Source organism: Trifolium pratense, linkage group LG5 (genome assembly GCF_020283565.1).
Source record: "Trifolium pratense cultivar HEN17-A07 linkage group LG5, ARS_RC_1.1, whole genome shotgun sequence".
Lineage (NCBI taxonomy): Eukaryota > Viridiplantae > Streptophyta > Magnoliopsida > Fabales > Fabaceae > Trifolium > Trifolium pratense.
Genome location: NC_060063.1, coordinates 6,029,397 through 6,041,992, shown reverse-complemented (window position 1 = coordinate 6,041,992; position 12,596 = coordinate 6,029,397). Strand labels below are relative to the sequence as shown.

The window sequence follows — 12,596 nt, the reverse complement described above, 5'->3', positions numbered from 1 at the left end:
GAAGATATGTCTAATTTTAGTTAATTTTATTGAAAAAGATAAGAGTAATTAACAAAAGTATAATTGACAAATCGTATCTTAAATACCAAAATGACAGTTAAATAGGAACAATTAATCCGCAGTCAAATGACACTTAAAAAGGAACGGAGAAAGTATGTTAGATACTAAATGTGACATATTTTATTTCTTTACACGCTCTAACCCTAAAAAGCGAGAGTAGTATTATACCTACCACACAATATTTTGATAAGATATATCATATTTAAATGACAAAATTACCATGGTAAAACAATTATTTTTTATAAATTATTTTGTAACACTTTAAATTTTATAAGTAAAAAATTTGAATAAGTAATCAAATAATTTTATATAAATCATGATCAAATAAATATTATGAGCAAATAAACAAGATAAAATTTTCATATGAATCATGATCAAATAAATAACTCAATTATATACTTTTAAAGTGTAATTTTGGAATTGTAACATCAAATTAGCGAGGTGTATTTTTGTACATTTTATTTCTATTATACTCTTATTTTAATCCACCAATAAATTCCTATTTTTTCATACACTTTCTCTTTTCAATAAATTTAATATGTTAGTTATGTAAAAGAAAAAAAAAATAGTTTTCCAAATATATAACTTTAGTTAGTTTTATTGAAAAAGATAAAAGCAATTGACAAAGGGTATAATTGACAAATCATGCCATTAAAAGATGAAAACAATAGTTAAATAGGAACACTTAATAATTTGTTATAAAATTTAAATTAATATCCCTATTTAGATTTATGACTAAATAAGTTCAAGAAAAAAAAATTAATATCCCTATTTTACAATTTTAATAATTATTTTATTTTTAAATATTATAATTTTTGTATAATTATGATTTTTTAGATTATATAAATTACAAAATTACTTATGTTAGAAAATTGTGTATATATATTTAAAATTCATTTACATATATATATATATATATATATATATATATATATATATATATATATATATATAGGGGTTTTCTAACTTAGACCCTAGTTAGGTCTAAGTTAGCAAGGTGCACCTTTTCAATTGGACCAAAATACCCATTCTTTTTAATTAATTAACCAAAATACCCATTAATAGACGTGAATCCAGTGTCGCGCGTGTACCGAAAGACCATGGTTACAGACCGTTGATTTCCATCAGACAGCCAAGATCTGATCTCATCAAGACTGTCTGATCAATCAGACAGCCCAGATCATCCTGATCCATCAGATTCCAGCGCCTGCGCCACACTGGATTACAACCTGGAGAGAGAAAAATTTGCTTTTTAAAAGTAGGACACGTGTCCCACAATGGTTGGCTGGGCGTGATTTTTGTTCATTTAATACTTTGAACTCAATTATTTCGTTGTAAATTAATTTTTTATTTTTTTATTTTTATACCAAAATTCATAATTTTTTTTTGTCTACAAATAGAGACTTGGTTCGTTTGATTTGGACACCGAAAAAAAAACGCAATTTTTCACTACCTTAATCTCATTTTTTGTCTACTAAATACGTTACTTGTGTGTTGTAATTTAACACGCACCACTCAACCAACTCACTGAAACCATTATACCAGGAAAATAGTAGATAATATTCTGGAACTTTTGGTATATTTTATGAAATTTTTGGAGACCTGAAACTATTTTTAGTTAATTAAATGAGATAAAACGGTAATTAAAAACTAATGTTTGCTTCTGAAACCATTTTACTGGTAGAATGGTTGCACATAGTTGTATTCTGAAACCATTTTACTGGTAGAATGGTTTCAATGAGTAATTTATTAATTGTGTTTGCTTCTGAAACCATTTATCTGGTACAATGGTTTCAGAGAGTTGTAATCTGAAACCATTTTGCTGGTAGAATGGTTTCAGTAAGTTGATTATTAGTTATTTGCTTCTGAAACCATTTAGCTTGTAGAATGGTTGCACATAGTTGTATTCTGAAACCATTTTACTGGTAGAATGGTTTCAGTGAGTAATTTATTAATTGTGTTTGCTTCTGAAACCATTTATCTGGTACAATGGTTTCAGAGAGTTGTAATCTGAAACCATTTTGCTGGTAGAACGGTTTCAGTAAGTTGATGTAAGGTAGTGAAAAATGAGATTAAGTTAGTGAAAAATTGGGTTTTTTTTTCTGTGTCCAAATCAAACGAACCAAGTCTCTATTTGTAGAGAAAAAAAATTATGAATTTTGGTATAAAAAAATAAAAATAAAAAATTAATTTACAACGAAATAATTGAGTTCAAAGTATTAAATGGAAAAAAATCACGCCCAGCCAATCAGGCAGCGACACGTGTCCTGCTTTTAAAAAGTAGATTCTTCTCTCTCCAGGGTGTAATCCAGTGTGGTGCACGCGCTGGAATCTGATGGATTCGGATGATCTGAGCTGTCTGATTGATCAGACAGTCTTGATGAGATCCGATCTTGGCTGTCTGATGGAAATCAACGGCCTGTAACCATGGTCCTGCGGTACGCGCGCGACACTGGATCCGCGTCCATTGATGGTAATTTGGTTAATTAATTAAAAAGAATGGGTATTTTGGTCCAACTGAAAAGGTGCACTTTGCTAATTTAGACCCAACTGGGTCTAAATTAGCAGCCCCCATATATATATATATATATGGGGAGGGATCAAATTACACCGGTGTAACATTTGAGTAATGTTACACCGCTCAATAACGCTTTAACGAATACAAATTTTACAAAATCCACCGTTGGATTGAAAGTTTATATCATTTAGATAATCCATGTTCAATTTTACAAAAATCTAAAATCGTTTGATATGTTATTGAGACCGATCAAAATTAACGCTTTATGTGTTTTTATTGAATACCGTTAAGCTTGATCAATCTCAATAACATATCAAATGATATTAGAATTTTATAGAATTGAACATGAATGATCTATATGATATAAACTTTTAATTCAACGGTGGATTTTGTAAAATTTGTATTCGTTGAAGCGTTATTGAGCGGTGTAACATTACTCAAATGCTACACCGGTGTAATTTGATCCCTCCCCTATATATATATATATATATATATATATATTAATTTTTCATTTTTATTTAAAAATATATTTTATAGAATAAATTAGGAAATTATTTTCTTATCCTATCGGTCGCTAACCTAGCTCAATTTCAGTATAAAACTTTTAACTAAAGAGACGTATATGATAAGTTTTAGGATTAATGCATTATATCATGTTTTTTCATCAAATACTAGATTGAGACATGATATAATACAGTTAATCTTACTCACCTCACAACTAAAATACCAATATTTTAGTCAAAAATAAAAAGGGTTAAATTACGATATCTTTTTAATCCCGAAGATTCACAAATCTTTTTTAAAGATTACCTAAAAAAAATCTTTTTTAAAGATTTACAAATTACAATATCACATTACTCAAATCTCTTTTAAAGATTTAGAATATCATATTACTCATTATAGACCACACCAATATACGAGCAGCTTCTTCAGTTGTTTCCAACAGCTTTGAGTATTCTTATTGAAACCTTGTAAGTTCGAACTCTAGGGTGCAAATTGTGTTTTTTCATAAATTTTATTTTTTTACACGCTCTAACCCTAAAAAGCGAGAGTAACCTACTTCTAATATAATAAAATCAATTGCTACCGAATTTATGAATTTATCCTTAGTCATTTTAACCACTTTCCAAGGTTTGTATCATTCATTGTAATTTCACTAAAAAAGAATATAAGATAAATAAAATAAAAAGACAAAACAAAAATAGTGTATATGAACTATGAAGCCACTAGGTTTGGTCTAGTGGTGAGGGGTTTGAGTAGTATATTATAGGTCATGGGTTCGATTCCCACTCATTGTAAACAAAAACAAAAAATAGTGTATATGAATATATGCATAAAAATAGGAACAAAATAATAAAAAGATTATAAAAGGAAAAAACTTAGTACATTTCTTTAGGTACTTTTCCTATGGTTTTTAACATAACAAACTATGATTTTCTTGAATCCATATTTTTCTAAAAGTTTGTTACATCCACAAAAAGTGAACTTTATGTTAAGAACCATAACGAAAAACACCTAAAGAAATGAACCTAAGTTTTTCCCATTATAAAAAGTTTTACAAGAAATAACACAATAGTTTCACTTATATTTTAACAATATTATACAACAAATTTATAAATTTTTAACTTAATATAAGAATAAACTTAAATATCGAATAAAAATCAATAAACTCTAATTAGTATTTAATAAACTCTAACTAGTAGAGTTGTAAAAAGGGTCTTAAGGGGCCGGCCCTTTAAGGGGCGGACCCACTTATTCCTGATTATTAATTTTATTTAAATTTTAAACACAGTTTTTTTAGGGTGCCGATCGTGGACAGTGCTGATTGAAGAAAAAGAGAATAAGTTCACGACACTAGAAAAATTGTTTAAAATTTAAATAAAATTAATAATCAGGAATAAGTGGGTCCGCTCCTTAAAGGGCCGGCCCCTTAAGGCCCTTTTTACAGCTCTACTAACTAGTATTTATGAAAATTCAAAAGGAGCACGAGAAGGATAAGAAATGTAAAATGAAATTCTATAAATAAGGAGATGCAAAAGAAACTTAAGTGGGTGAGACATACATAAAATGCTCATCTCTAATAAAATTGTAGAAATATATGGCCTCGATGCACATGATATATGATATAAAACTGAATAAAAGACATGATAAGATATGAGTAGGATAACCGTTATCCTATCATGTGTTTTGTGCACACATGATAACAATCATGATAACCGTAATATTATGTTTTTTATATCTCGCTCATAATATTTTGATAAGATATATCATATTTAAATGACAAAATTACCTTGTAAAATAATTATTTTTTTCTAAATTATTTTATACTCCCTCCGTTTTTTTTTTTATAATTATTCAGTTTCATCAGATTTAGCGTTTCCAATCAACTGTTCAGTTTGTATTTTAATGATACGATTTGTCAATATCAATATCAATATTAAGGAATATTAATATTATTATTATTAAAAAAATAAAAACAAATAAAGGAAGATTACGTCAATATCTTTTTAATCTAAAGATTTACAAATCAAATCTTTTTTTTTTTGACACAAAATCAAATCTTTTTTTAATCAAATCATATATATCCCGTTGCTGTTCCCTGTTTCCTTCGAATATCTTTTTCACTCTCCTTGATATATATACTGTTATAATTCTTTTTACAGTCTTTGTTTCCATTTTGACTGATCGATCTTCTTTCCCTGTTATTCATCATTTTCTTTCCCTTCAAAAAAAAAAAATTGACTTGTTTTTAGGAAAAAACCAGTAGCGAGACAACAATGGTTGATAAGTACAATATTGAATCAGCTGAAACATTGGCCAATCAAGCTCAGGTTTTGACCCAATTATCAAGTTTTGATTTTTTGTTGTTTTTCTTTTGCAATTGTTTTTTTTTTTGTTTTTACGGCACGCGCATTCTGTTTTTGTTTCAACTTTATGTAATTCTTTGACCCTTTTGTTCATATTGCTCATTTGGTGATTTTGTTTCTCTGTTGTTTAGGGTTTGCCCATTGCAGAGGCCACACCGATATACGAGCAGCTTCTTCAATTGTTTCCAACAGCGGTGAGTTTTCTTGTTGATTGCAGCAAAAAATCTGTGGTTCTGATAGTGAACTACTTGTTTAGTATTATGGAAATGGTTTTTAATAATGCTTATTTGAATTTGTGTCTAGGCTAAGTTTTGGAAACAGTATGTGGAGGCACACATGGCTGTAAATAATGACGATGCTATCAAACAGATTTTTAGTAGGTGTTTGTTGAATTGTCTTCAAGTTCCTCTCTGGTACGTTGTTTGTGCTTAATCTTATCATGACAATGGTTGATGTATTAGTTTCTTTTACTCCCTTTTGGATAAATTGTTTGAAAGGTTTTTTGTTGTATGTCAGTACCGAGTATTTTTCCCCCCTCGGATCAATAATGTAGACTGTAGAATGACACAAATAAGAGATAGTGCGTGCTTTACTGTTTGGAATAACAAATCATTATCTTGGAATTGCTTATAATGGAATTAAGTAGTGTCTTGGAATCGTATGTCAGAACTAAGTAGTGCTTATATAAAGTTATAAAGCTCGGACATTCCCCCCCTTACATGCCAGTTTTGTAAGTTTCCCCCTTAATTGCGGTCCTCCCTTAGATACCTAATAGTGGCATTTCGGCTCCCTTCATTGTGTTCGGTGTGAGGGGGTGGGTTTGGTCCCACATTGTCTAGGGATACAGCTTAAGTAGTGCTTATAAAGTTATAAAGCTCGGACCGAGCTCAAATTATAAGACCCTGCTTATTAGGTTTGTCTTCTTGTAGTGCATGCCGACAATGTTTTTATTTTAATCTTTGACCTTGTTTTTTATCCTGGCTTATAGGCGGTGTTACATTCGTTTTATTAGAAAGGTTAATGACAAGAAGGGGGCAGAGGGTCAAGAAGAGACGAGAAAAGCTTTTGATTTTATGCTCAACTATGTCGGTAAGTTGTTTCCCATTAGTTTTGTTTTGTATTTCAGTTTTCTTTGGATTATCGTAGCCCCTATTTAGGATACGATATAAAGTCACCTAAGGTGGTTTTACTGAAAACTTAGTTTTTAATGGAGCTTGTCAAATATAAAATTATTCTATGCTTTCACCCTATACTTTAAGCTTTTTGCGTTGTTAATTTGTGGCGAAGTTTTGGCGCTTCTATGCCTGTGTTGTCCAAATTTAATCCTGGTTGCTTTGCTTCCATTCGTCTAAATAAAAGTTAGATTTCAGCACAAGGTTGGGTCTGTCTGCGTTTTCAAACTTCAATCCCAAAAAACTTTGTGCATATATATATGCATGTATCTATGTATAAATATATATATTGACGCATCTTTCTAATGATGTGCTAACAGGAACGGACATAGCTTCTGGCCCTGTGTGGATGGAGTACATATCCTTTCTAAAATCATTGCCGGTTAGTTAACCTTCTTTGTTTTCTGCAATTCTTGGTTCATAGTTTTAGTATCACTTTTCAATTCTCTTGTGTATAATTCAATTGCAGGCTGGACATGCACAAGAAGAATCACATCGGATGACTGTTGTGAGGAAAGTCTATCAGAGGGCTATTATTACTCCTACCCATCATATTGAACAACTTTGGAAAGACTATGAAAATTTCGAGAATTCTGTTAGCCGTCAGTTGGTAATATATTGATCTTGATTTCATGCTTGATCTGATAATACGTATTTGTGATTCCGTAGTTTTTCTGAAGGCAAGCATTTTAATGATAATGTGTTTTGCAGGCTAAAGGACTGATATCCGAATATCAACCACAATATAACAGTGCAAGAGCAGTTTATAGGGAACGGAAGAAGTATTTTGATGAAATTGATTGGAATATGCTTGCTGTACCACCAACTGGATCCCAGAAGGTAAAATTCCGTTCGTTTGCAAATATTGTTTATCATTGCTAGCCGTTTCTGTTAACAAATTGGTTTTGGAAAGATAATCATTTTCCTCCAAAATATCTCTAAAAAGGGTTTTTCACATAAGCTGATACATGCATGGTTTTGTACTATTATATATCTAACATAGTCTCTCACATGAATAAAATGGCTCGTGTTGAGTTTCATATAGGCTCCGATATCGTATTATGAGCCAACTATATATTCTAAAAGGTTAAGGCGCTAGGTGAAGGAAAATGAACAAATTAATAGTTTTTATATCTCTGACATCAGTATAAGTTATACGTGTTTGTTAACTTCTGACAGGAAGAAATGCAGTGGATGGCATGGAAGAGACTTCTAACTTTTGAAAAGTAAGAAATACACCCTTTTTTCTTTCTCTTAAATTGAACTATTCTCGAGACTCCATCTAACAACTTAAGCTTTTGCGAGAGTTAATCTTTTGACCAAACTTATTGTTTTGAAATGATTGCTAGATGAATCTAGTGCCTTCCTTTAACTTGTTTCTCTGACGATATTTACTTAACATTTTTTATTCAACTTTTCCTAATTAATTTCAGAGGAAATCCACAGAGAATAGACACTGCTTCCTCCAACAAACGAGTTATATTTACGTATGAGCAGTGTCTGATGTATATGTACCATTATCCTGATATATGGTATGACTATGCAACATGGCATGCTAAAAGTGGTTCGATAGATGCTGCAATCAAAGTATTTCAAAGGTCTTTGAAGGCTCTTCCTGGTTTGTGGCTCTTCTCTTTTGCCAACTCCTTCTTAATTTTCATATAGCATATCATTTTTACTCGTAGCATTTTCTTGAGTCTCTATGTGAAAACCCTCTTGTATGAGCTTGTCTTAATCTTTGGCGGAATACTTTATATCAGATAAAGCTCCATTGTTATCCTTTATAGAGTGGGCTGTAGCTCTTAGTTATACATTATTGTGTCTTACTTGATCTTACATCTTTTACCTCTCATTTTCATGCTCTGTCATTTCATTTGTGAACAGATTCAGAAATGCTACGATATGCTTATGCAGAGCTAGAGGAATCTCGTGGGGCAATCCAGGTATTAGCGGTTGGACAAATGTGATGGAAACAATAGTGATTAATGTTATTGGGAGTTGTGTTATATTTACTTTTGATTTATTATTGGAAAAATTAATCATAGGCAATTGTTTAAGTTTCACTATAATAAATTTCATCAATCTTATAATAAATTTAGGGATAAGAGGTATTAGTATACTGTATATAACAAAAACAACGTTCTTTAAAATTGTTCTTGTAAATGTAAAATGTATTTAATATTTTACCTTTCATAACGTCAAGGATACTGAATAGTTTCACTTAGCAGTTCTGAGAAACCTTTCCTAAATCTTTTCTGGGCTCTTCTCTTATGCATCAATTTTCTTGTCTTTATTGGTTATTGTAATCTCTTAAGATTTCTATTTCCTTGTTTTATTTCAGGCTGCAAAGAAAATACATGAAAACCTTTTGGGAGATGGTGACAATGCAACTGCACTTGCACATATTCAAGTATGTGAATGTTTTTTGTTTAATATATGCTCAATAGTAGTAGTGTTGGATACTTTGAAAATCAGTAAAGAAGTCTTAATGTACTGCTGCAATGCATCCTCCTAAAAGTTCGTTAATGGAATTTGAATGTGTATAAAAACACGTGTTTTTTCTTCTGTCATTGAGAATGTTAAGTAATTTATGCAGTTTATTGTAATAATTGCTGATAAATTGTTCAAAAAATAATTGCTGATAAATATTTCCATGCAAATGATATGACATATTTTTCATTCTACAGTTCATTCGTTTTCTAAGAAGAACTGAAGGTGTTGAAGCTGCTAGGAAATACTTTCTGGATGCTCGCAAATCCCCAACTTGTACATATCATGTTTACGTGGCTTACGCGTCAGTGGCCTTTTGTCTTGACAAGGATCCCAAGGTCTTACTATTTCCTTCATTTGTGCATGTGCATGTGTGTGTATTTTAGTTCGGCGACGGGGTTATATATTCCGTTTTAACTTCGTTCTAACTTCTAGAAAATAATTTGGATTATCCGTGCAGATGGCTCATAATGTTTTTGAAGCAGGATTAAAACGCTTCATGCATGAACCTGTTTATATTCTTGAGTAAGTTCTACTTTCTTCCAAATCTGTTTAATCTTGTTCTGCCTTGCTTTCTTGATTTAATATTAATAATATTTTCATGATGTTTCAGATATGCTGATTTCTTGACACGTTTGAATGATGATCAAAATATCCGTGCTTTATTCGAGAGGGCATTGAGTTCACTTCCTCTAGAGGATTCTGTTGAGGTTGGCCTTCACTCTTATTTCCTTAATCCTTTAAATTTTTTTATGGCTCCTTAGTAATACTTGGCTGACAAGGTTATGTTCCATTTTGAGAATAAATATATGATGCATAGTAGACTAAGTAAATGCATGGTGCATGCCCAAAGCGAGGCTTATGAAACCTCGTGCTACCTTAACATTCTTAGATAGTTAAATGTTTGATGATTTCTCCTTAGTATTCAGCAAGTCTAGTGCTATCATAGTTTATGTGCTTATTTACTGATGTTCAATTTCGTTGTAACTAATCTCACTTGTAGGTTTGGAAAAGGTTCGTTAAATTTGAGCAAACTTACGGAGATCTTGCTAGCATGCTTAAGGTAGTACCTTCTTATTTGTTTCAATACAACTTTTACCTTTGCTATGCCATGCTGTTTCTTTTGCGTCTGGCTTGTCAAATTGCTACTTTTTCGTAATAGCTGATCTTTTGATGAAACAAATTCTTGATGAAAAAAAAAATGGGTGGTAACCATTTTTGATAATTTATCCATGTATCATATGTAGGTTGAGCAAAGAAGGAAAGAAGCATTTGGTGAAGATGCAACAGCAGCATCAGAGAGTTCTTTGCAAGATGTTGTATCACGGTATAGTTTCATGGATCTATGGCCGTGCGCTTCAAATGATCTTGATAATTTATCCCGGCAAGAGGTACCAGTTGTTTGTATATTTTTTAAAGAGATGAATAATATCTTGTAATTCTGATTCAGATTGAATATACAAAACAGTTCAGATTTAACTCCGTGTTTATATAGTAATTCATTTTAATTTCTATCTTTTTAGTGGCTTACCAAAAATATGAATAAGAAAGTGGAGAAGTGTATTATGCTTAACGGAACGGCTCTAATAGGTATTATATTATATTATATTTATTCTTAAACTTGGTTTCTCAATATTTCTTATTATATGGTTAATGATACACTATTATTGCAGATAAAGGATCTATTCCAAGCATTTCAACTGTGCCATCAAAGGTTGTCTATCCTGACACTTCTAAGATGTTAATATATGATCCAAAGCATAATCCCGGAACAGGTGCTGTAACAAGTGGTGGAACAAATGCATTCGATGAAATTCTTAAAGCTACACCACCTGCTGTGGTAGCATTTTTAGCAAACCTACCTGCAGTTGACGGTAATTTTCAATATTTCTGTTAACTATGATTTCGTGTCAATCATACAGTACATTCTTTTCGCTATTTTATATGCAATCTAGAAACATGCATTTGAATGGCAACTATGTCTCACTTAACAAACTTATCAATATGTATCAAACATGTCTCACTTGGTAACAAGTGTCGAAGATGTATCCGAAAAGTTTCGGTGAAAGTATTATCAGACATGTATCAATATTGCATACGTGTCGGACATCCATACTCTTCCAACTTTGATGTATATACGGATTATTTATACTTATAAACGTTGTTGACAAACGTTATTGACAACTTTATTTTGAATTTTTTAGGTCCGACACCAAATGTGGATATCGTGCTTTCGATTTGTTTGCAGAGCGACTTTCCAACAGGTCAAAGTGGTAAAGCAGGGATTCCATCACAATTGCCGGGAGGTCCTGCTCCCGCTACAAGTGACCTTTCTGGTTCAAGCAAGTCTCACCCCGTTCAAAGTGGCTTAGCTAATAAACCAACTGGTAGAAAGCAATATGGGAAAAGAAAAGAATTAGACAGTATGTATACTCCATTTTGACTATACTTTAATGCTGACATTTTCTTTTGCCTTTTTTTTTTTGGATTACACGGCATTGAAATTCCATGCATTCATGCAGTCAGAACATTGGTGGTTGTTTGATCGGGATCGGATGGTGAAGAAGATACGAAGATTGTGATTATTTATTTATTTATTTATTTTTTTACAAAATTGTGATTTTTTTAAAAAAATCTAAAATGGCGAGCTTAAAACCAGCACCGTCCAATCTTGATCAAACTGGTCACCAATGTCTTGACTGCACGAATGAATGGAATGTGCCCGATCTAGATAAGTAGGTATAACATTTAAAGACTGCAACCAATGAGATCAGAATGTATAACTTTTTATAAAATCAAAATATACCTTCCAGTCACCGACTGCACGCAGTCACTGACTGCACAGGATCCGTGTCCCCTCTTAAAACTAATATAGATTTTCCTGATTTCTGAAAATAATTAAATCAATGTATTGGATTTGGTCAACACAAGTAAAATTATACCAATAAACAACCAATGAGATTACCTCAAGTGAAGGTTATAAATAGCATATCTTAGATTAGACACAAATCATCATATACATAAATGTACTTATAGGTTTCTTCTGTGTGTTATTGTAATGTTTAGGGCAAGAGGATGATGATACTACGACTGTCCAAAGCCAACCACTTCCTCAAGATGCTTTTCGGATACGACAATACCAGAAAGCTCGAGCCACAAGCACATCACAAACAGGATCAGTTTCATACGGAAGTGCTCTTTCTGGCGATTTATCCGGCAGCACCGGTTGATATAATATTTCAAATCACTCCCCCCTTACCTATGTAAATTAAGAAAAAAGAAAAACCTTTCTTTCATCCAGTTTATAGATAATTTAAGTAATTCATTTGCAAATAGCAGGGCAATGAATTATTGGCTGTAGCAACAATGTATGATGTAGTTAAATGGTCAAGAATATGTAAAAATGAATCCAAATCTGATGTTGTATTTTCCTGTCCCTCTAATTGAAAATGAAACCTCACTGAGCTTATTTTTTCCTATTAATATCTT

General features: G+C 31.7%; 1 protein-coding gene across 2 annotated transcripts; it reads left to right on the top strand.

Moving 5' to 3' along the window:
- The first annotated feature begins 3,485 nt into the window (after window positions 1-3,485).
- LOC123884589 (cleavage stimulation factor subunit 77) lies at window positions 3,486-12,586 on the top strand. 2 transcript variants are annotated; one of them, XM_045933713.1, is made up of 20 exons: window positions 5,124-5,409; window positions 5,577-5,639; window positions 5,749-5,858; window positions 6,434-6,534; window positions 6,938-6,999; window positions 7,087-7,227; window positions 7,329-7,457; window positions 7,797-7,843; window positions 8,051-8,235; window positions 8,502-8,560; window positions 8,959-9,027; window positions 9,305-9,445; window positions 9,568-9,632; window positions 9,721-9,817; window positions 10,111-10,170; window positions 10,355-10,498; window positions 10,631-10,697; window positions 10,781-10,981; window positions 11,312-11,530; window positions 12,174-12,586. In XM_045933713.1, exons 1-20 carry the CDS (start codon window positions 5,356-5,358, stop codon window positions 12,335-12,337), a joined length of 2,178 nt encoding a protein of 725 aa, XP_045789669.1. In that variant the 5' UTR covers window positions 5,124-5,355; the 3' UTR covers window positions 12,338-12,586. The 2 variants fall into 2 exon arrangements, with proteins under 2 accessions (XP_045789670.1, XP_045789669.1); XM_045933714.1 differs by lacking the exons at window positions 5,124-5,409; window positions 5,577-5,639 and adding an exon at window positions 3,486-3,525 and having other exon boundaries at window positions 5,748-5,858.
- The last annotated feature ends 10 nt before the right edge of the window (window positions 12,587-12,596 follow it).